The sequence below is a fragment of the Strigops habroptila genome, chromosome 1 (genome assembly GCF_004027225.2).
Source record: "Strigops habroptila isolate Jane chromosome 1, bStrHab1.2.pri, whole genome shotgun sequence".
Classification (NCBI taxonomy): Eukaryota; Metazoa; Chordata; class Aves; order Psittaciformes; family Psittacidae; genus Strigops; species Strigops habroptila.
In genome coordinates, this window is record NC_044277.2 from 99970827 (window position 1) to 99994728 (window position 23902).

Sequence of the window (23902 nt, forward strand, 5' to 3'; positions counted from 1 at the left end):
CCCATATGAACCACATGCCCCAGTTCTCATTTCTTATACTGGCCCTAGTGAATATCAGCTACTAGCACCTGCAGTCAAGGGCAGAGTCCTAACTTACATATTCCCAGACTTCATATACAATGTGTGAGAAGGAAGGGATGTTTCTCATTTATCTCTCTTTGCTACACATTTTATGTTAACTTTTAATTCTGCTTTATTCTTTCAGAGATATTCAGTCCTCTGAAACAAGAGAAGGTAAGAGGCTATTTTCTCTCTCCTACTCCTGCTCTTTACATCTACAGTTGAGATCATCTCATTTCATGATTACTATCTACTTTTGTCCTGTTTTCTTGAAACTGCTGGAAACGTTGGAACTTTTCAGGACTGGTCTCTGTACAAGGGTGAATTATTTGGATGAAATGTGAGCAAGAATAGTTTTAAAAACAGGGGAAGTGAAGAAAATTAGACCTTCCTTCCACAGAAGCTTTTGTTACTCAAAAAAGATGACTTTATAGTGGCATTGCCTGCTTAATAGCAAATTCTCTCTTTTCCAGGAGACTTTGAAGCTGGTAGAGAAGGCGTACCCAAAAGTCCTATTTCGTTAGCTGATGTTGGCTCAGAAGAGTTCTTTCAGAAACTCACTTCACATATCTCAGAAATGGTATCTGCAAAACTAAATCAGGGTAAGGAACCTGTCAAACACAGTTTAATTAGTGTAGAAAGATATGCAATCTTTTGGGGTTTTTTAGGTATGATTTGAACTTTACATATCAGTGAGTAGGATGACTGTCTCAAAACTGCTTTGTAAGCATATCAATACTTGTAACTACTTAGGACTAAGGATTTTTAGTAAAAGAAGTCCATCTAAACTGTGTGTCTTAGTCTACAGTTTTGAGCTAGAAAACGCTTATTACAGTAAATGAAGATGGCTGATGGCTAAAAATGAAATTTTATGCATACAGTGTTTAAATAAGCAGGAATAACTGTAAGCTTTAGAGTGGAGGGCAAGTTGTAAAAGTGGAAGTGTATTTTGAACGTTTAAGGTATTTCAGGTTCTTCAGATCTTCATCACTCCTGAATCTGAAAGCAATCCTGTTTTGAAGACTTCCCCCATCTTCAAGTTTTACCTCACAATGGGGTTTTAAAATCAAGTTAGGGCTGAAAACTGTATTCACAGCTGGGCAGTAATCCAGTGATGTGTTGAATTAAATGAAAAATCCTGGTCTGTGTATCATATACTGATTATCTTGTAGTAATATTTTATCTTCAAGCAAAAAGAGAGGCCTGTCGTCTCCTACAAATATTCTTGCAATGCAGTGGCAATACATGCAGTAGGCATGCAGCCTCATGTATTAAAACATTCCAATTATTTATTTAATCCTAAATACAAATAGGACTTCACACTAAATACTGCAAATACTCTTCCTAGGGAATATTTGTTTGTATGAAAATTAAAATTATTATAGATTTGGTTCATGTTAAAATAGGAGATCTTAATTTCATACACTGTTCTTGCTCTGCTTTTTAGCTACACTTCGAGTGCCAGGTGCAGAAAGTGATGATGAGTCAAAAACACCCTCTGCATCGCCTCGCCATGGACGATCCAGACCTTCATCCATTGTTCAGGAGTCCTCCTCTGAATCTGAAGATGGGGATTCCAGAGGAGAGGTATGCTATCTTTATGGACGAGTTTGGCACAGAGAGAAAACTTTACTTAGAATGACCAGTCTCCTACAGTTTAAGGATCTTCATCCCCTTTAGGGATGTGCTTCACTTCAGTAGATGTATTTAGTAGTTAATTATTTGGTCCGTGATATAGAGCACAGAGAATCAAATTCTGATGCTTACTGTGTGATCCTGAACAAGTGAAAATTATAAATTTTGGGGGTGTCATTTCAAACATTTCCTTAAAAAAAAATTTAAAAATTTAAGACTTTGGAAATGGTAACCAATTTTGACGTTTTCAGGACCACTGTTTGTTTTGCCCTGGGAGAAAGGCAATACTGTTTCATGATATAAATCCAAAATACCTCAGAGAGATAGACTTGAAAATATGGCCTGGGCCTCCTAGAGACTTAGTCTTCCACTTGCAAAAAGCGAAGAGTGATTCTCTTTGCTGTACAAGGGCTGTAGATTAAAACATTAAGCACCAATAAGCACTTATGCTCTGCTGGTGTTACTGTATTGTTTTCAGAGCACAAAATAACTGTCCTTTCATGCCTGCAGATCTTTGACGTCTACATGGTCACAGCTGACTATTCGCCTGCTGCACCTGACAAGGAGGCCATCACTTTGAAGGAAGGCCAATATGTAGAAGTCCTCGATTCAGCTCATCCTCTGAAATGGCTGGTCAGGACCAAACCCACAAAATCTAGCCCCTCTAGACAGGGTTGGGTATCTCCAGCTTACCTGGACAAGAAATTAAAGGTAACTGATCATGCTGTGTTTGTTTTTTATGTACAATTATTTGTTCCTGTTGCAATTTAGAGCCATCCCTTTTGCAAGGAGTGATGTACGAAAAGGTGTTGAAAGGGTCTGTAACATGACTGGTCTTCTCCATGTTTTGACTAGACAATATTTCTGTATGTGTGCAGCAGTGCCTGGGTTTGAAAGACCTAATCATCCTCCAGCAAAAAAGAAATTTCTCTCTGGTTTAGGAATTCTTGAAAGGGACAGTGAACACACAAGGGATATTCCTCAGTGTGCATTTGTAAAAGCACTGTTAACTTAAAAGAATAATGTTTCTTTTTTCTTGTATTTTAGTTGTCACCAGAGTGGGGAACAACAGAAGTTCCCGAGTTCCCTGGAGAATTTGTTTCTGAAGATGAATATAAAAGGAAGCTAAGGTGAGCTCATGTCATTTAGTGTTTGCATCTTTGAGTTTTCCTGCCTTTTGAACTAACACAGATGTTGGCATCTAGACCCCTCCCATCAGAGTCACTGTTTTTGTTCTTCTGAGTCCTGCCACCTCCCTTTTCCCAGAATCAAGCAAACCCTTGATTCTCTCAGACTTGTAATTTGTGGTCTTTTATTGAGTTTTGCCATTGATTTAATCAAAGGAAAATTCCAGGCAATCTAAATCATATTGGATGACTTGAAAGGAGGGGTTTACATTATGCAATTCTGGAAGCTCTCTGATTTCACCACATCCTAAGCAACAGTACTTTGGGGTGCTTTACACCTGAAAATTATGTCTAAAGATGGTGTAAAAGCATTCAACCCTGTGTTACTCCCTTGCAGTTACACACTATTGAGTGCGCTCTCATGGAGATATTTGCTTCTTGCTTGCATAAAGTGGCAATGAAGTTGCTACCATCTACTTTACATAGATCCTTTTGTTGCTCACTTTCTGTTTTATCTGCCCTAATAGTAGAAGTCTGTAAGGTAGAGGGAGGTGTCACTCCATGAGCAGGGTGTCTAAGTTCCTCTTATGGTCAGAGGGTATCTAGTCTACACACTCCAGGGAGTCTGTTTCTCTGATTATATATTTCTCTAGAGCCTTGAAGTCTGTTAGCATGTCAAGGATAATGATGATAATTTTTCTGTGATTTCTTTTTGCCTATTTGTCTACCCTTCAGTGTTCTTATTCAAGAGCTGTTGATCTCAGAAGAGGATTACATTCAAGATCTACAGTTCCTCCTGACTCACCACCTTAAGTACACTGAGACCTGTTCCAATGTCCCAGGAGCTGTTGCCAGTCAGAAATCCACCATCTTCAGAAATATTGATGACATTGCTCACTTCCATTCCAGGTGGGCATTCCCATGTGCCTTCATTTGAGACCAAAGAGTGGCTCACATACCTGTTGTCAGAGCCACAGTAACTATTATTACTATGAAGGATGTGGAGTACTGCCAGTGCTGAGGTGCAAGAGAATTGATGGTCCTTTTGGGATGATAGGTGATGGTATGGCTGAAGTCAGAGCATAGGGTTGGGACTCCCATAATATCCTTCAGAGCTTCAAGGTTTCATATGTCCAGCTTATTTCTTACCCCTTTAAGTGAATTAAATTAAGAAACAATTAATTATTTTTAAAAGGCAGCATGGTCTTACAGCCACTTTAGTGGCGTCTTCGTAGAGACACACATTCATCTAAAACTGACGCCAGTGTCCCTGCCTTCGAAACACATCCAGCTGTAGCAGGCTGCCCAGGCACAATGCCACGGCACAACGCCTCTGCCTACTCCAAGAAAGGATTTACTGCAGATCTGCTGTTCACAAAATTACTTCCCAACATCCAGGCTGAAATATTTTTATTTTCTAGAGAGAGGACGTGGTGTATAATGTCTTATGTGCCTTAGGCTTTCAGTTGCTGAGGGGCTTCCTTTTGCACCTTGATATCCTTGCTCTCATAGGAGGCAATTATTCTCATGGGAAGTCCCTGCCAACAGCATGAGAATCACCTTTTCTTCCCTGTTTTCCTACCCTGTGGTCCTAACTTTTGGTTTATCTTGGGGCAAGGGTCAATAATATGCATGCACAAAGCTCAACAATCAATGAGCGGTGCAGCATCTTCCCCGATCAGTGTGTGCTCTGATCAGTACTGATAGCATCTTAAGCAAGAGAAACTAATAAGGAGTTTGAGCATGTTGCAATGAAAAGTATATAGTTACTCTGGGAAAAGCATTAGGGGGGCACCACTTCTACAATTGGCAGGGCGCTTATGTGGGACACTGGCACTTTTCCTGCCTGGGCCATGAGAATAGATTTCCCTTCTCTTTCCTCCCTCTCTCTCTTCTCCTTCCCCTCCTTTTGTTTTTCCCCCCAAAGCAACTTCAACTGTGGGAGGTGATGCATGTTATCAGCTACTGACACTGCTGAAAATCTTTGTGCATGTGAACCTGTCTCAGCATCCTTTGTGAAACCAAATGAGGATCTCTGTCTTCGCTCATGCAGATGGCTCACTGATCCTTAAACTGAGGCATAAGGATCTGGGCAGGACTTAATTCCCGACTAGAACTGAGCCCTTGAAAGTTATCCTTACCTTCCTTGCAGGGCATTTCATACATTCAAGCTAAGACGAACAGCATCATGATGGATGAAGAGGCATTGAGAAGTTTAATGCTAATGTGGCACATCTCTCATGTCCCCCAGTTCACCTCCTTTAATCTATGTTAACCTGATTCAAGTTTGTCTGCTGGAGCTGTGCTCTAGCCTCATTCCATCACCTTCTACTTATATGTCCTTTTTCCTTTGTCTCCACAGGGTCTTTCTCCGAGGCTTGCAGAAATGTGACACTGATGATGATGTGGCCATGTGCTTTATCAAGCATGAAGCAGAGTTTAATAAGTACATCCAGTACCTGGTGGGGAGGGTACAGGCTGAGTCAATTGTTGTCAGCAAAGCTGTCCAGGATTTCTATAAGGTAAACAATAGCCAAAGTACCTGCAGAACATGCATCCTATAATTTATTTCATCAAGAAATGTAGTTATTAATCACAAATGTGATCCTGAAAAAGATTATTCATTTTTTCTGTGGGAAATCTTTGCTAAATATAATAATTTTGTGTTCACTGTCCAACTTTTCCTGGTGGCTACTATCAGTACGGGAACATGTTTACATATGCTTATGTATTTATGAATATTATAAAAAGTATACAGATAGGAATGTGGCTGTGATTATGTAATTGTAATTAAGGGATATCTTAAAGGCAAGCACATTATAATACCAAGCAAACTCACATAAATCAGAAGTATAGATAGGCAAATCCTGCTTCTCTGCTTCAAGATTGGAGTTCACTAATGAAAACGCACACACAGAATGCTCCAGATCCATGAATACATGCATGTTTGTGGATCCCCTCAGTAGCAAGCATTGCCCTGTGTCCATCCAATATCCATGTCCAGATCCTCAGGGCTTTTACCCTCTCCATGTGCCTTCTGCTCAGCAGCTGGTCCAGCTTTATACTTGCTAGAAAACACATGCATGCATTCACACTCACCCCACATTCACAGATCCTTCAAATTATCAGCACAAGCTCCCAGCCCCTCTGGGTCCTGTATTTGCAGCAGCTTAAAGCCCGCTGGTGAATTTCACACATTTGCACCCACACGCACCAGTGAGAAAGGATAAACATCCACCTCAGTGGCTCATGTCCCAGCACATAGGCCCTGTGACCTGTACTTCCCACTCCAGGTGCTGGTGCCAAGACCCTCATCACTCCAGTTGCTGGCACTGCAAACACACAGACCACTCTCAACTGAGGTCTGGCACCAATTTCTAGCACTGAGTTCACTCACTCCTGCCCTCCCACCCACTGAAAGCACTCATCTTTCACGTCACGCCATCTAGTTCTGCAAGCTTTGGATCACATATCCGCAGTGTCAGTCCTGCACTGGAAAAGCAGAAAAATTCAGCATTCCAGACTTCTTGCAGTGTAAAATAATAACCAGCCGATAAAAGATGCGGGAGGGCTAGAGGTGTCCAAAATATGTGGTAGCGAGGTCTGGTAGAGCTGCCCAACTTTGTTTGAGTTAGGTCTATGAACCAGCATCATATGAGCATTCTCCAGAGAGTAATCTTTTCCATTGTTCTTTATGACAACCTTTCCTCTTTCTTCTATGTATATTTTCAGAGATACACAGATGAAATTTTAACTAATGAAGATCCTTCACAGCCACTTATCCCACCACTGCAGCACTACCTGGAAAAACCCATAACCAGGATCCAGCAGTATCAGACTATAATCAAGGTGAAGAGCTTTTGTTATACACGTATATGTGACAGATTTATGTTCTGGTTTGTGCACCTTGTGTAGAAAAAGCCTTCATTTTTATTTCGTATTTCTTGGCTTCCTTCTGATGCAACTACGATTGAAAGCTGATTGAGTAAGAAAGACAGTAATCACCACCAGTGATGGTGCTCTCTAAATAGTTTTTTATATGTAAATCAAGATAGAGGTTCACCATCTCCAACCCCAGAAAATTTAGCAATCTTTATCTGAGTAATCTTTAAATACATGTATACATATATAAAAATATCTGCTTATTTACATATCTATAAATACATGTATGTCTATATCCATGACAAGCATGAATTTACTTCACACACAGTAACAGATATGGTACAAAAACAAGCAGTTTCCAATGTGTAAGATATTGGCTTGCCACTTTATTTCCTTTTCTTTTATACTGACATTATAGTAAGATGAAATTTTTATTTTCTAAAAAGCTTTGCTTCATTCTACCAGCCTGAAATGTTTCATCTTTCAAGCTTTCATTTATCCTACTATCTCAGGTTCTAGCCCAGACCACAAACAAACATTTAAAAGTAGCCTTTAAAACAGTATTTTTCATGGGAAACAGCACTAGAACATCCAGGAAGAAGACAGTCATGCCAACATATTTCTGTTTTCTAGTGTTATCTATATGAGACGTTTGAATAGTTCAAAGGGCATTAACTTTCTAATTTTGAGCACATGCCTGCACACAAACAGCAACATTTTTAAGGGTCTCTTGGAAGACAGAACAAGCATGGGCACTTTCCATGCTTTTATAGCTAAAAAAGAACAGGAACAAATGTGAGAAGAATGAGATAACTGCCATTTCGTATTTTTTCCAACCTCTCTTTTTATTAATCTAGTATCCACTCTTCATTTAGCACTGCCAATGGCCGCATTGCTTGCTTCCTGGTGTCATCAGGGTAAGCACAAGAGAAATGCAATGGATGGATATATTTAGGATTGTTTTGGAAGTTTTTTGCTTCTCAGTCACTGAAGCATATCTGGTATTTGCTTCAACTTTGATTAATATCAGCTGATATGAGGAAAAGCCAGACTGGTTAGGAAAGAAGAAACTTTAGCATCTAAGTAGCACATGGTGAAAGAATGGGATAAAGGTTGCTCAGATGGAAGAGCTGGAACAGATATTGAGAAACTCTTTGGCTGTCAAGGAAACGTATTCTTTTTTTCTGACTGCCTAGTAACATTTTCATATTCATCTATAGGAATTAATCAGAAACAAAGCAAGAAACAGCCAAAACTGCACTTTGCTGGAGCAGGCTTATGCCATTGTGTCTGCACTCACCCGAAGAGCAGAAAACAACCTCCATGTCTCACTCATTGAGAATTATCCGGGCACCCTGGAAAGCCTTGGTGAACCCATTCGACAGGTAACTGGAATTTCCTAGCTGGTGTTAGTGCTGTGCAAGCCTTCACTAGTTTCTAAGTAGCCTTAGGTCCTACAAGAAACTCCTTTAGATATCATATCTGAAAGTGAGTACTGGCTTATTGCCTTTCTTACTGTTCAAAGAGATGGGTGTCCTGGCGTGGTTAAGGTTTGAAGCACAAGAGCATAGATACTTATGGGACAATTCGCACATAATGTAGTTATTTGCCTTTCTGACCCACTCATTAAACAGGAGCAGATTTGTTCTGAGCCCCCATGTGACTTTACAGCATTGTATTTTTTTCCTCTTCCTCTGTTACTGGCAAGCTACATGGGCCAGTTCCTGAAATTACCAGCATCAGTGGGTTTTTCCTGTTGATTCCTCAGGCGTCAGAAGCTTACTGAGCCTTTTCAGTCTACATAGTTTCAAATTTACACAATTCTTTTGAAGAGCCTAGTTTGCTGGGCAAGTCAGTACAAGGTAGCATAGCATAAGTTGCATGTGCTCCATGTGAAAACATCACATCAACTTATGGATATTCTCCCACAGCTGTTTATACCTCTTCAAGAGACCTGCATGGTCCTTCAGGTCTTTGTCATGAAATGGATGTGTGGTTTAGGAGGTCAGAGGAAAGATAACCCCGCTATCAGGACATTAGTCCTGTTTCTTTGTAAACTTACTGTATCATGCAGGGCAAGTCATTTACTCTGCCTGTTTGTATCCCATGTCTTCCATTGGAATCACAGTGTATTGCTGAGGGAAGTTGTGAGGCTAAATGCTCTGGTGGACATTCATCTATCCACATTTAGACATCAAAAAAAGAGTCCAATCCCACCCCAAGAGTGCTTATTTCTCCCTAGTGATGTCAAGGGAGAACCCACGTCACTAACTGAGCTGTATTAGTCAGATGGTGTGTGAAATGAATGTCCTGCTCTGGTAAAGGAGAATAAGGAAGCATACAAAGTGTCCGCCTAACACACAAAATACAATTTTCATTAACATTTCCATTTCAAAGAGTGTGCCTAACTGACAAGAGCTCTGTGTTTTAATGGCAACAAATAATACCATTCAAAGAACAACATAATGACAAGCACTGTGTGCACCCCTGTTGGTGCTGTCAGTCTGATGCATCACCTTTAGCATGAGAAGCAATATCTGCTGTGCTGCAATAAAACAGAGACACATAAGGTGACAATATAACAGTAAACATTTGTTATCTGTTCACTGAAAAATGATGGCGAGACATCATTGTGGTAATTATTCCAGGTTTATTGCTATGTGCTCTTCCTTCTTTTTCCTACCAGGGCCACTTTGTTGTGTGGGAAGGAGCTCCAGGAGCTAGAATGGCCTGGAAAGGACACAAAAGACATGTCTTCCTCTTCAAAAACTACATTGTGATCTGCAAACCAAAGCGGGACACAAGGACAGACACCTACAGTTATATCTTCAAGAACATCATGAAGGTCTGACCATTTTATTCTCACCTAGAGCATTTCTTTGCCATTTAGAACTTCACATTTATATCCAGTTTGGACATTTCATTAATTCTTTTGAGCTATTCCTTTGTTTCCAAAAGTCTTTGAAGCACAAGTAGAATGTATGTCTATCCAAAAATCTCTTTTAAACCTGTCAGAAACATGTCAGAAACCATCAGAAGCATGGGTGGATTTTTACGGTGAAGCAATGAGATTGTACATGTACAAGTGTTTATTCATCTCTGTTACCTCATTGAGTTAATTGCATCAATATGAAATATTAATGTGAATTTTTCTGTCTATAGTATTTGCTAGCATTTGTAGATCTTTGGTCTTGGCAGACTATAACATTGGTAATAAACTGGAGAAAATGATGTTTTAGTCACAAGCTAATTCCTAGTTGTTCTTTCTGTGGGTTATGTCCTTTCCTGACACTAATTCCTGGTTTAGGAATGAAAAATTCAGGGGATTTGACCAGCTTATCTTCAAACATTCAGGGCTCATGTTAAAACTGCAGGAAATTGAAGAAAGAGTTTTCCCAAGGCAGTGAATGCTTAACTCCAGTAAAAAACAACCAACCAACCAACCAAAAACCCCATTGGAGTTCTTGACCAAGCCCAGGCAGGGCCTTCTGAAAGTCCTTATCTCTGTCCTCATCAATATTCATAGGCAGATTTTATTTTCCAAGTAAAAAAAAGGATGATTTGTCCAGAGAGTGCCTGCTCTGTAATGCCTTTTCATGTAGTCCCTAATTGTGCAGATCCTTGGCCCAACAGCGCTGCACTGTAGGAACAATGTGTCCCACCCTTGGGATACCTTTTAATGCTGGATATTGTTTTCCTGAAATCTGATAATTACTCCCAGGAAAATGTCTGTTTGGCAACCAGATATTCAAGTATACTGGAAAAAGGATTGCCAAATGACCCCAGTTGCTGTTCAGCCAAAGCCACATTGTGTCACTCATGCACTCTGAAAAATCTTTAAAAGTGGTGAAAATTACCCCTTTTGCTGTTGGAGCATCTAATACAGCTTTAATGGGAATGGCACAACTCATGTCCCCTGGAGAGGGCACACACTGGCAGCAGGAGACTTGCTCGTGTTTACTAATTGTTTCCATTTCAAACCTTGTTTGAAGATGGTTCTGGTTCACAAAAGCTAGGTCCAGATCTGAACTGTCCTTAATTCTGGGATTTCAGTTGTGGGAAAGGTTCTGGCTGAAAATCAGCCCTAGGAATATAGGATGTGTGTTGACTTAGTTGTCCTTCTGTCATGCAGCTGAACAACATAGATGTGAATGACCTTGTGGAAGGGGATGACCGGGCATTTGAGATCTGGCATGAACGGGAAGACTTGGTCCGCAAGTACCTTCTTCAGGCACGTACAGTGAATATCAAGAACTCCTGGGTGAAGGAGATCTGTGGCATACAGCAGCGGATCAGTGAGCCTCTCTGGAGTGAGTATGCCCTGAGATAGCAAAAAAAAAAAAAGAAAAAACTTTCTTGTTTTTTCTTGGGTGGTCTTCCTGATTCGGGAAGGAATTCAGCAAAAAAGGAAGAAAAAACATTTAGGGCCATCTGCCACCTCTTAAACCAAACTCAGGTTGGAGGTTTTCCTTCAAAGTCAAAAAAAAAAAAGTAGCCTTGGGACCTGACCAGAGTCCTTCTCATACCAGTATAAAGGCCCCTGTGACTTTGTTGGGTACTGAATCATCCACTTGACTTCTGGCTTGTGTTGCTGCATCTGGGCAGATGCGTTTGCTTTGGGTTTTTATTGTGTCATTCTGGCTGCTTTGTCCACACTGTCATTTGAGTTTCCACCAATTTTCTATCCACAGAACTTATCAGCAGGGATATTACATCTTTATTGTCCAGGCATAGGCTACAAATGGTGTCCTTTACAGAGTAAGGAAATTTGTCATCCTAAAATGCCAGAACAGAATTGGGTTTAGTGTAAATACACTGAAAAAAAGTCTGGGCATTTTATTTTTGTGCTTTTTGTGAGGTGTTCTAATGAGGAAGACTATAAGATTAATTTTGCATCGTTTCATATGGCAGTAATAAGTTAAAATAAAAGTCCCGTAACGAAGCATAGATTTTATTTTATGGAGACCAACAGGATACTAGTTTGGATTCAAGGATGCATTTTAATTGGGGAATTATTTTAACTGTGACTGCTTTGTAGTGTGTGAATAATGCATGTGTTTGTTAAAATCATGGCCTAAAATGCTTCCAGATAGCAACAAATCTTTTTTTCCTTTTTTTTTCTTTTTTTATGGCCTATCTTTATAGCCAACAACAGACACTTGATGGACTGAATTTAGTTCGAGATAAGCGAGGACAGCATGTCACTTGGGAAATTATTAGCTGCTAAAATTTCCTGTTCAGCTTTCCATTGTGAACCTCAGTTTTGCAAAAATTATACCTATTCTTCTCCTATTTTGCAGCAGCCATCCCATGGACAGATCCTCCTTCCTCCAGACTAACACGCTTATTCTGATATTTCAGTACCTCCAGACTTCGAGGAAGAGCTGGCAGACTGTACAGCTGAGCTGGGAGAGACAGTCAAGTTGGCCTGCAAAGTTACAGGAGCTCCCAAGCCATCTGTCAGCTGGTACAAAGGTATGAGCAGCAAGTCATGAAATGCATCCTCCATATTTGTTCTCTGTATTGCTTTGTACTAATTGGTTAGTAGCTAATCTAAAAGCTGATCACATAGATACCCAAGTCTAGTCTTAAAGCTAGCTACTAAGCAACCCAAGTAACGTAGATCTTCCTATGAGCTAATATACCCTTCTTTTTCAGTTTGCCAATTAGCCTCTAATAAGCCACATCTTGTGACAGTTAGACAACTTCTAGTAAATGAACAACTTCTTTTAACTAGCTCAGATGTTTCCATGTCATGGCACAGGCAGCTGTGTGGACAAATATTACTTTATTGCAGAGGAACCATCTTTGCTAGAAGTTCACGCCTTGTAAAGAAGTGTTCTGCATATTTACAATCACTTTGGACTTGTTCCTTTGTCTAGCAAATCAGAGCTATAACTGCACGACACATACTTTGGCAGAATTTCACTTTTAAATGAGGACTGATGAAGTCCCTCAACAATGCTTTGCCCAGAGGATGTTTTGTAGAGACCTGGACAAAGATGAAGAGCCCATTCCTTAACTACCAATATCAGCGGCAATAAAGCAAGCTGTATGCTCTTGGTCCTCTCAAGTCGAAAAGCTGGATGTAATTCCCAAGGAGAAAGCATAATTAATACTAACTGGTTAAAAAAAATTCCCTTTATCTTTAAGATGGAAAGCCTGTGGAGGTGGATCCCCATCACATTATAATAGAAGATCCTGACGGCTCCTGCACATTGATTTTGGACAACCTAACAGGCATTGACTCAGGACAGTATATGTGCTTTGCTTCCAGTCCTGCTGGAAATGCCAGTACCTTAGGAAAGATCCTTGTTCAAGGTAAAGTTTAGCATAGATGTGTTGTTTTAAAGGGGTCTGCTATGTAATGCCTTAAACATGAATATTAAGACATTCCAGAAGTTCTATATAACATATACTGAATAATATTTAAAAATAATTATTTGGTGTACAGGTGCCATCAATTGTTCTTGGGTCAAAAAGTTTGGTCTTTAGTGTCTTGTGTGCAGACATAATGAGAATTACCTGGTCAGGGGCACATCCTTCATATCTGGTCATATTTTCAGCTACTAGCTACATTTATCTTTGCTTTGCAGTGCCACCACGGTTTGTGAACAAGGTTAGAAATGCTTATTTGATTGAGGGTGAAGATGCTCAGTTTACCTGTATGATTGAAGGAGCACCTAGGCCTCAAATCAGGTCAGTTCTTCAAATTACAGTGGAACAAATCCCATTTTCCCATATTTCATGGTCAGGAGATTCTCCTGCCCTTTCTTTCAAGGTTATGACCCTTTTTTCTCTATGTCTTCCACCTTAACCCCATCCCAATGCTGGTTTTTCCCAATCTCAACATTCTTGAGATTCTTAACAATTTATTCTAGCAAGCATCTGAAAAGAAGTCCTGCAGATAATCCCTGACATGAGACTGTATGAGATCTAAGACCCTGACAACATTTTCTCATTTCTTTATCCTCCCTGCCTTACACCTGAATTGATTTTAACAGCAATCAGTTTGGGGTATTCAGACAAAAAGCTCGGCATATCTTTGCATGATTTGAAGCCCTTTTCCCTGCATTGATTTATGAGAAAAATCTCATAAACCTATGCAGTTTAGTATCCATGCGCTATCTATCCCCCCAGAGACCTATCTTCCAGGATCCAGAAGTCTGTCTAATGATTAACTCTTGAGTTGTTTGCCCACTGGTCTGATAGATGGATCACTGAGCTGGGTACTTCTTGACACTGCATATTGTTTCCTGCCTTAGATTCAGTGTTTTCCACATGCAGGTGGTACAAAGATGGTGTATTGTTGAAGGACACAAGTAAATACCAGACTTTCAGTGAACCACGGAGCGGCATGGTAGTCCTGGTGGTCAAGAACCCTTCCAATGAAGACATGGGACATTATGAATGCGAGGTAAGTACAGAGAAATTTAAAGATCTGCTGTCTGACACAACATGGGTAGAATTCATTTTACTGGGAGAGTCCCGTTGCATGAGATTAGTGACTGAGTAATTGCTTTAGCTTGTCATATAGAAATCAAAAGTCAGGTTCTCCTGAACCTGATCTGGATTGTGAACATCCAAAAGCTTCGTAATATTCTGATCTGAGAGTCTGGTGGTTCAAATTGTAATTGAGTGTGCTTCTTCTATAGTTTAAATTCACATCCAGATATCTAGAGGTACCTCTTACAAAGTTTAAGACCATTCTGACATGACCTTTGGTTTCTGGACTGTCTTTAAATTAGGACAGATTCATGCTGCTACAAAAAAAAAAACAAAAAAACCCAAAAAAAAACATCATCCAAAGCCAAAAGAAAGAAATTAAGTTTAAATAGAAGTATAAACCACTGAAATTCCTGTTTGTTTAGCAAGCATACATGGAAGTATCTAAGAAATTATAATAACTGTACTGTAAAATACTTTCTAAAAATTAGTCATAGTCTATGCATTCACTGTAATAAAACAGGTATCAGCATGGTTTCTTGTTTAGGAAATTAGCATGGGTCGCTGTCTATGGTAAATGGCTCAGCTCACAGCAACTTCACAGTTATTCCACAGAAATGTCTAGGAAGTTTGATATAATTTAAACATTTCTACTAGAATTTTAGCAAAATCAGATTATCTTGCATGTGCCATTGGCTAAGATCCCATGGTCAGGGATGATTCCATTCCCTTGGCTGAGTAAAACTCAGTAGACTAACAGAAGATAAATTAAAAAATTCTCTTTAATGACCATCAAGCAGGAATCTGTACCTGTTGGTAGAGACAAAGCTGCCTCAGGACCATGTTACAGGCCACAGAGCAAACTGCAAATAACTGTAAGGTAGCTAATGTGCTGTAACTTCTCCTTGTGAATTGTTTCTGGTAAAGTATTATCATGAACTCCACTGAGCAGCAGTGCATTCATTCAAACTCTAGCTTAGGTTTGGGGTCACATCTTCATCCATTTCGGCTGTCATGTAATTGTAGTGAATTTATAATGTAGTATAGGAAGGTTTTATTATACAAAAAACATCCAAACATCCTGCATTTCATTTGGTACTGCGTGATTCTCTTCAGCTGGTGAACAGATTAGGGTCTGCAAAAAGTGGGGCAGAACTTTACCATCACAGTGCTGCAGCCCTGACCCAGGAGAGGAGAGGAGACCAAGCCATTACTATAGAAGGTATGAACCTTGACCAGCTCTGTAAGTATGTCAGTGAATTACTCTAAAACCACCTAATTGAGGATCAAATATATTTGCCATCTTATCCATGTTGATTGTTGGTGTATACGTATCTGTATGTCTACCAAGATGTGCATGGGTATACTGCAGCTCAGCTCTATACCCATCACCATCTGTTGATTTCCAAACCTGGCAAATCAACTTTATCATATAATGCTCATAAATGCATTATATGAAAAAGGAGGAGCAGATGAAGGGTATGTCATACCACCACTAGTGCAAGTAAAACGTTTCTGTTCCTGGTTTGAACACTTGAAAATGTGTGTCAGCCTGGCAGAACATGAGTTATGTGCTGCTGAGAAAAAACAGGGGCCAGTAAGTGAAGCTGCAGGCATATTGTGATCGTTTCTGAAATACACTGAAGACCATCTGGAATGACTGAGAAAGCAAAACTGACAGCAGTATGTCCAGAGCAGTATTAGTTCATCTATTACCTAGGACTGTTCAGTCCTGTTCAGGTATTACACATCACATAGAGTCTATTCTTTTTTTCTCTGCATGTTTCACCTGAATTGGTAGGGTGATAAGAACATCTATCCAACAACGTATCTCTTTCTGAACACCTTTAGGATGTGACTGCCTAAAGTTACTTTCTTATCAAAGGGATTTCCACAAGCAGTGTGTTAGACATGCTTGCTATAAACCCATCACAACCAAATTTAAATCAGTGGCTGTATTTACATATGGAATATTTCCTGGCATAAGAAATTGGTTCTTCGTGCATCTTGGAAGTGCCCTTGGCTAGCTGAGGATGGGTCAGCCAGCACTGTCTCTCTTGAACAGTTCCAGCAACGGTTTAGGAGATAATACAGCCAAGGGACTATCTTATAACAGATAATAGATAGCTTACTATTCTGGTATGTATTTGGAGGATAAGAGAGAGGGCTAGGATGGGCACAGGCCATTCCATGCCAGCAAACCTTGATGCCAGACGTGGTTAGTGGAGACATGGCCAACAAAAGCCAGAGGTTTGCTAACAGCTGTAGAGCTTTCTTTCCTCATCTTCAGTGTTTCTACATTGTCTTGTGATAAAACAGGCATTCAGGTGTGCTTTTGACAGGGGTTCAGTGTTATTACCAACATTCACTAAGAGTCATCAAATAAAAAGGCATTCTGACTGGAGTCTGGAAAAATATTCAGGGGAAATGGTGATCCACTCACATTTTTCTTCATCATTTTCTATAAGCCTCTTCTGCTGGTCCTGTCTGAGACCTTAATGTTATATTATTGCATTAAGAGTATTCAGACACAATAGGCTATTAGATTAGTATCCTGTTCTATGTACTTGCTTGTCTTCCTCTTATGCTTGCTTTCCTTTTAGTCCTTCCCCAGAGTACCATCAAATCATTCAGAAGCACTACAGGGAGAATGGTATTAGTATAGCAACACTATAATTGTTTCAGCAGAATAAACCTTGAAGTATTTAAATATTTTGTCCTTGCTATGCCATATATGCAGGATGTAGAGGAATACAAATCACTGTTAGGGTGGCATATCTTGATGAAGTTCCCTTGTACCGAGGCAGAAGATGTTATTAAACCAACAAGGGTTGTAAAACAGTGTTAGGAGCATTGTTCAGCTCTTGGGGTTGCAAATGTATATATGTTCAGCCCCAAATTACTCATCTGCTGTCAAAAACAAAACAAAAAAAAAAAAAAAAAAAAAAATTGTGAGCTTGGTTGAAGACTTATAATTGGAGTTTGCCTGGAAGCTTCAGAAATGTTATGAAATAGTTTTTGGTCCATGATGTGCAATTGCTTGAACTTGATAATAGGGAAGGAAATAAGAGTCACCTTCAGGGAGAAACAGGGGGAAAACTGTTTCAAGCCAACGGAGCAAACAACAGGCTCATCCATGGAGCAAGAGGATTGTTCTGAGCAGAATCACATCAGGGATTCATTTGGCATGATGCACTTGACCGAGGAGGGAATTCATTGCTTTCTTGAGAATCAGTAACCAGCCTTGATCTACCTATGGAAAAATCAGGTTCACCTGGCAAAGAACTGGAGGACAGATGGATCTCACGATGGCTTTCTCTTTCCATCTTTATAATCCTTTCCATTTGTGAAAATTGGATTATATGTAACTTCACCAAGAGGACAACATTACTGCTGTGTGGTGGTATTACAACAGAAAATTGATACCGTGTCTCTTTCCTAGCTCACCAGCCTGGTGGGTCTAAGTTTTACCTGATTTATCACTGGTTCTCTATCGTCAGTCTCCTGATGCACCCAAGGGGCTTTAGTTGCAACTATTTTAGTTTTTATCCTCCTGACTTTCTGTACTCTTTATTACGCTGAACCAAACCTACTGTCACAATTTGGGGATACCATTACTACAGTGGTTTTCAAGCCCTGACCTGCAGTCAGTGATGGTCCACAGTCCAACACCATGGGTCTCAAAGCCAAACTGCTTCTCATTAGGTTTAAAGGGTTGGACTTGATGATCTTAAAGGTCTTTTCCAACCTAGCTGATTCTATGATTCTGTGAAATTCACACTCTGGGAGTTTGCAGATCCACTGGAATGACCAAATCTGAAAACGACAGAAATCACTGGACTAAGAGGTCCCCTTGTGAGCAGTGGCAGCTTGAGCTGCCAGCCTGAAATGCTGAGATCTGCCTTCAGCTACACTGTCATTGCACTGAAGTCAATGGAGAGTTGCTTTAAAAATCCCCTTTCTATGAATATTGAAAATATTTTAGATATTAAAAAAAAAAAAGTGTAACTGAAAGAAGATCCTCCTCTTTGACATGAAGTTGACTGACTGCTTTGCTCCTCGCTGCTTAACCTACATATGGCAGATCTGGGCTGATGTGCTCTGGCATCCTTTTTTAACAAGTTACTGTTGTCATTCATTCATCCCAGGCTCACTAAATTGCTCATTTTTTAAGAAAAACAAAGCCCAGTGTTTTTGAAAAGTGTTGCATTTTCATATTGTTGGGCAGATCCAGGACGTATCATAAGACAGTCAACAGTGGAGCAAGAATTCAGCCACACAACTGGAGATGAGCAAAACCATAAAGAAAAACACCACATGCAGTTATAGAACAAGAATCTCTACATAGTTTTTTCCTTAGATCTCATCCAGAGCTTTGGGCAAGTTATTTAGTTGCCTTGTTTGGTGATATCCACCTTGCAGGGAAAAGCTAAGCATTTGAAGGCTCTCAAATATTCCAAGGCTTTCAACTGGAAGATTCTTTAAAACACAGAGGAACATTACATCTCTTCTCTTCAAGATCCCTGGTTACGTTGATAATTAGGATATTTAGCTTGTTATTTTTATTCTGTTGTATCACCAGTTACTCTCATTTTTGTGGTGGCCACTTGGTTTTCAGTGCAAATTTAAGAAAGCACAATCTGTCTTTACAACTGTCTCACTGGCTGCAGGAGTGGAGCCTTTTATTTAGAAAGAGCACAAACCACTTTCATTTCATTCACACAATTTAGCAAACTGCATTCTGGCCATGACTTACTCTTTTTAAGATCAGCTTTAGCAGTTTGCATCAGATTTGTGCATCCCCTGTTGCAGATTAATCTCCAGAGTGTAGCAGAAGGGTGAAAGCAGAGCAGTGCTCCCGGGGCTTATGCCAGCAGCATGTACAATGCAAGAAAAATAGGTTTATGCTTCTCTGAGTGGAGAAATCAGACTTAAATTTTGTAATAAAGGCCATAAACCACCCTTCATCCATTCAGGGCTACAAAAACTGACTTATCCTAAACGTTTCATCACTTGTAAATGAACGATTTCATGTATTAACCAAAGAGAAGTCAGGTCCTATAGAAGCACTGGCTGATCCTAACGCTTACAGCTTTTAACCTGCTTATCAGGGGCTCCTGCTTTGCAAAGCTGTTTTCCTAAAATGCTATCGAACAAGTTGAAATGATAAATCCGGTGCTAAAATGGATACAGATTATTTTCCTCTCAGGGGAAAAAAAAAGAAACCCAAATTCTCTCATCCTACTTTCATGTGGTTCTGTCCTTCATATAGGATTGTTTAAATCCTCCCTCACACCTTGGATAGCACATATAAAATGTATCTGTCAGGCACTAAACCGCAAGTCATCAGGACCCATTCACTATATGCCATTTACAGCTTTCTCATCCCACGCCAGCTGAACTTTTGTATACTGAATCCCTTTGACATGTGCTACATATAGAAATATTTTGATCAATGTAATTTGGGAGGACTGCAGAATATTAGTAAACATTAAAGATGCTTGGGAGATTTAATTCAAAACATAATTAAATACATATTTCACTCATCTAAATACAGTTGCTGTTAAAATAATTGTATAAAACACCTATGTTTAGGTGTATAATCACATTAATTCCTATTTACATCAGAACTGGTACTCTTGCTGCTTATGGATGAATCTTACGATGATAGTATTTGATGAGATTTTCCATAAATTGCTCAATACTGATCTAAGAGTTTAAAATTCAGTGAAAATTTCTAACCCGGGTGCAGTAAATTGTTCAAGCACTCAGTTCATCTTCCATCATTGTATAATTATTATTCCACCATTTAAAATGGTTTTGAATTCTTTAAAAAATATTAGCTAAGGATAGGTAAACACATTGTAATTGTGTTCAGAGGTAAACATGCCCTTTTACTTAGCCAGTAAGCTATAAACTCAAACGAGATTTTGTTTAAACTCACCTAATTCTTCAGTATTTCATTTGACTCTATTAGAAATTATTCAAGATTTTTACATACATAAATGAGACAAGACTCTGAAAAGAAAATATAGAGCTCTAGGTCAGATATTAACATCAACATTTGCACAAAATTAGTTTTCATTATGGTGGGATTTGTTGTTTTACCTAGCAGCAGAAGAGAGCCCTTGGAAATTAAGTGGAAAGAAAATTAGGTTAAATTTTTCCATCTAATATTGTAAATGTGTTTTTAATTTTCAGTCAGTGAAGTTTTGGAGCACTGTTGAAAACATGAGCACTAATCATGAGTTATTTAACAAATAATACAGATCCCACAAGTTCCCTGGGCAAGAACTGTTTGTGATTTTACAGATATATTTTTAAGTTGCAGTTCATTTTCAATTGTACCAGCTGAAAATTACTGGAGCTTATTTATTATAGGAAGATAGGCTGGAAGATGATTGCAAACCGATTGCTTGACAAATTACTTTGAGATTAAATTCAGGGGTATTTTTAAACTTTACCAGTTCATTAAATAAAAAGTGGGGCTTGCTGTTGTTTTTGCTAGATCTCAGATAGGTTCAGCATTTTAGAGTGTGTTCAAAGCAGTCTGGTTTAAACGGTGTCTCAATTTTATTCCAGCAGATAGGATGGGAACCTGTGAAAAATATCATTAGCTCTTCAAATTGTATCATCTTTCTTATTTTTTTTTAATGTTAATTTTAAGAAATATTTGAAAAAAATTAAATTATTACTTTTCTTATGATCTTGATATGCATCACCAACTTCTGGTTTGCTATGGGAGAAGTGTAAGGAAAAATTGCAAATTATAGCAAAAAAGAGATGGAGTAGACATAGATGTATTACAGGGCTCTCCTGGGTTTCCTAGTTGTTGGGTTTTTTTTAAACTGATTTTCTGTACTGATGATAATGATTTTAGTTTTCATTGTTATCAGCTTGGATTTTGCATCTAGTCTGCAAAAGCTTGGAAACTGTAAGTGTTTGGGGAAACTCTTTTTCTAGTAAGTGAAATCACAGTTTAAAGAATTTCAGGTCTCCAGGATTTTCCAATTCAAGACATTTTTAGGTTTCTCACACCATTACTACATTATTATAGGAAAAATTAAAATTAAAAACCAAACTGTTTTCTAGCTTTGACCTGTGAAACACAAATGTCAGAATCTCATGGTACAGTAAACAGATTTAGCAATATTGTTCTCCACAAAATATTTGATTTCAAAGCTAAAATCATTCACTGTTCAGAGAGCACTCTGAATTGTCATTCTTGGTCAGAAACACTACGGTGATGCTGGAAATAACCACAGAAAGCATGGATGGGATGGTACAGTTGGGTTTTTTTCACTCCAGTTTGTTTTGATTAACTGAGCAAAGTTAATTTAATCATTTCAGCTTTAGCCTTTCTTTAACCCCATGCTGTTCATACTGTTTTCTTTGTAGTCACTGAACAAGAGACTAAAGTGCCCAAGAAAACCATCATCATGTAAGTGCTAATTTTTTTTTTTTTTTTTGGTAACATTTGTGTTTTGCCTTGCTGCCTATGCATGATCCAATAACAAGCTTGTGTTTATTGGCCATGTAAGTGTGTTCATTCCCATCCCACCAGATCTCATGGTATTCTGTGCTATGCAAAGTGACCACCTGAAAAAAATCTTGCTATCCCTTTCAAAATATAGCAGCACTGGTGTTACACACAGCCTGGATCAGGTTTTTTTATGATAGTACATGTGAAAAAATTACACAGAATATTGATAGAGTTGCACAAGGTAGAGTCTGACTCTCAATGTTGAAAAGAAACCAGCGTTGAGAACTGGCTACTTGAAAAACGGCAAATTTAACAAGTATCTCGTAGTTTACAGTGATTTCTTCTGTCTTTCTATTTTAAATTCTTCAGAAAAGCTTTTAATCATGAAGCAGAAGGAAGATTGCATATTTTTATCTCCTTCTGACTCTATATATTTAATATAAAATTTTGTCCTGATAATGACTTCTTCTTTTTGCATACTTTGAGCCTGATTTATATTGGGTGGGTGCCTATAACGCAGAAAGATTAATTTCAGCAAAGAACAGTACTTTCTCAGCCATATGTAGACCAACGGCTCATCAGCCATTAAAAAATCTTAATGTATCTTCTTAAGTATCATAAACAAATACATAATAAAATTGTTTCATGTGCTGGAAAGGGGACATTGTCTGTCTGCTAGGCCATCAGAGCACCTCCAAGCTATTCAAATCATGACCTAGTGGTAGCAGGTGACTGTACAACAGATATCTTGGTGCAATGCATTCCCTCAAGAGTTGTACTGTTGCTAAAATCAGTCCTTGACTTGGACACGATGCTAAAGTTGACTTCTTTTGAATGGTGAGGAGGATGTGTGAAATGACAACTAAAATACAGTTAAGAGTTGCTTACCTTTTATCTCATCTTATTTTCTATGATGACTATTTCTTATGATCCATACACTTAGCCCATTTGGAGCCAGTGGCTTATAAGCAGACATGTCCCCCTCTACTGAACAGACAGAAGAGGCAGGAAGGTATTCTGCCTTTGCCCCTCTCCTTTCCACTTCATTTCAGTTAACACCTCCAGTAATTAGACTTCTTCTTTTACCTTGCAAAGACCAGAAAATAAAGGTGTTTCTGTCTGTACTGTCTCCAGGATTAGGGTTCAGGTACCAGTGGGGTAGATAAACAGACAAATATTTTTTGATGTAACATTCAGAAACATCCCAAGAAAGTCAAGGAATCACTCAGAGCCAGACCATGTCTAAAGCTTGGTAAATCTCAACTATCTACCTCTCTGTGCCTGTAAATCACCTGGAGAGGTGCTTTTATTTTACATCTCTCCTGTCAGCTAATAGTCCTCCTTTTCTCTTCCTGATTTCAAATCACAAGCAGCAATGTTACAGTTGATGAAATACATTAAACTAATACAAAATACCATCAATTAAGCTGATTTCTAAATTTCTGACACATAAATTCCATAGACTATTGCTTTGGACAGCTCAAGAAGTGATTCCTAAATTAAGAGCTGTAGCCCCAAATGAGGTTGGTATATTTATGAGTGAGATCTCAGAACAACAGAAATTCCCCTCCTTTTGCCAGTGGGTGCGGTCATGAACTCATTAGAGTGGACCTCAGCTGGAATTAGGATAGCAACGAGGTAAAGTTTGGGAACAACTCTCTAAGGGCACATTCCAGCTCTCCTTAATGTGTAGTGAGCTGAGAAACAGAAGCAGCTTTGAAACTACTAGCAAAAAAAAAATAAATTTAGAAATGGGATTTAATAGTCTCTATATATGCAAATCCCAGACCCCAAAATGCATTGGAATCTTGCAGTGTAGAGCACAGTCAAGTGCAAACAGACATGGATTCGTTCTCATCTGTATCTAAAATGATTTAGTTTTCTGTAATTCAGAAAGGCATCATGCCCATAATGAAGGTTCTGCATATACCTTAAAGCTCTATAGAAAAACTATAGAAGACTTGGGGGAAAGAATAAAGCAGTGGAAATGAGCAGTAGAAGAGAGGGTTCTCTGGAAGAAACCCCATTGTAGCTGGTCCAATCCTTAACGTCACTCTCTCTTCAAAGGGAGAGAGTGATGATGGAAAGAAATCTGATCTCCACAGGAGAAGGAAATACTAGTCTCCAAAAATTAGACCAACAGATGAGGAAGGCTACAATATATCTAAGAAGATGGCTAGACAAATGCAATAGGAGAAACAGGCTTTCCTTGCACAAAGACTCCTTCCACCTTCTCTATATCTCAGTGCAAAAGGCAGAGCAGAGATGG

The 23902-nt window shown here is 39.1% G+C and overlaps 1 protein-coding gene across 1 annotated transcript in view; it reads left to right on the plus strand.

The window, feature by feature from the left end:
• Nucleotides 1-23902, plus strand: part of OBSCN (obscurin, cytoskeletal calmodulin and titin-interacting RhoGEF) — a 183000-nt gene that overhangs the window by 124610 nt on the left and 34488 nt on the right. The window contains 15 exon segments of the mRNA XM_030482854.1: nucleotides 537-662; nucleotides 1508-1647; nucleotides 2206-2406; nucleotides 2743-2825; nucleotides 3558-3731; nucleotides 5185-5344; nucleotides 6555-6671; nucleotides 7925-8089; nucleotides 9391-9549; nucleotides 10837-11014; nucleotides 12066-12179; nucleotides 12858-13025; nucleotides 13301-13403; nucleotides 13992-14121; nucleotides 15267-15372. Coding sequence (XP_030338714.1) covers nucleotides 537-662; nucleotides 1508-1647; nucleotides 2206-2406; nucleotides 2743-2825; nucleotides 3558-3731; nucleotides 5185-5344; nucleotides 6555-6671; nucleotides 7925-8089; nucleotides 9391-9549; nucleotides 10837-11014; nucleotides 12066-12179; nucleotides 12858-13025; nucleotides 13301-13403; nucleotides 13992-14121; nucleotides 15267-15372 — 2124 coding nt within the window.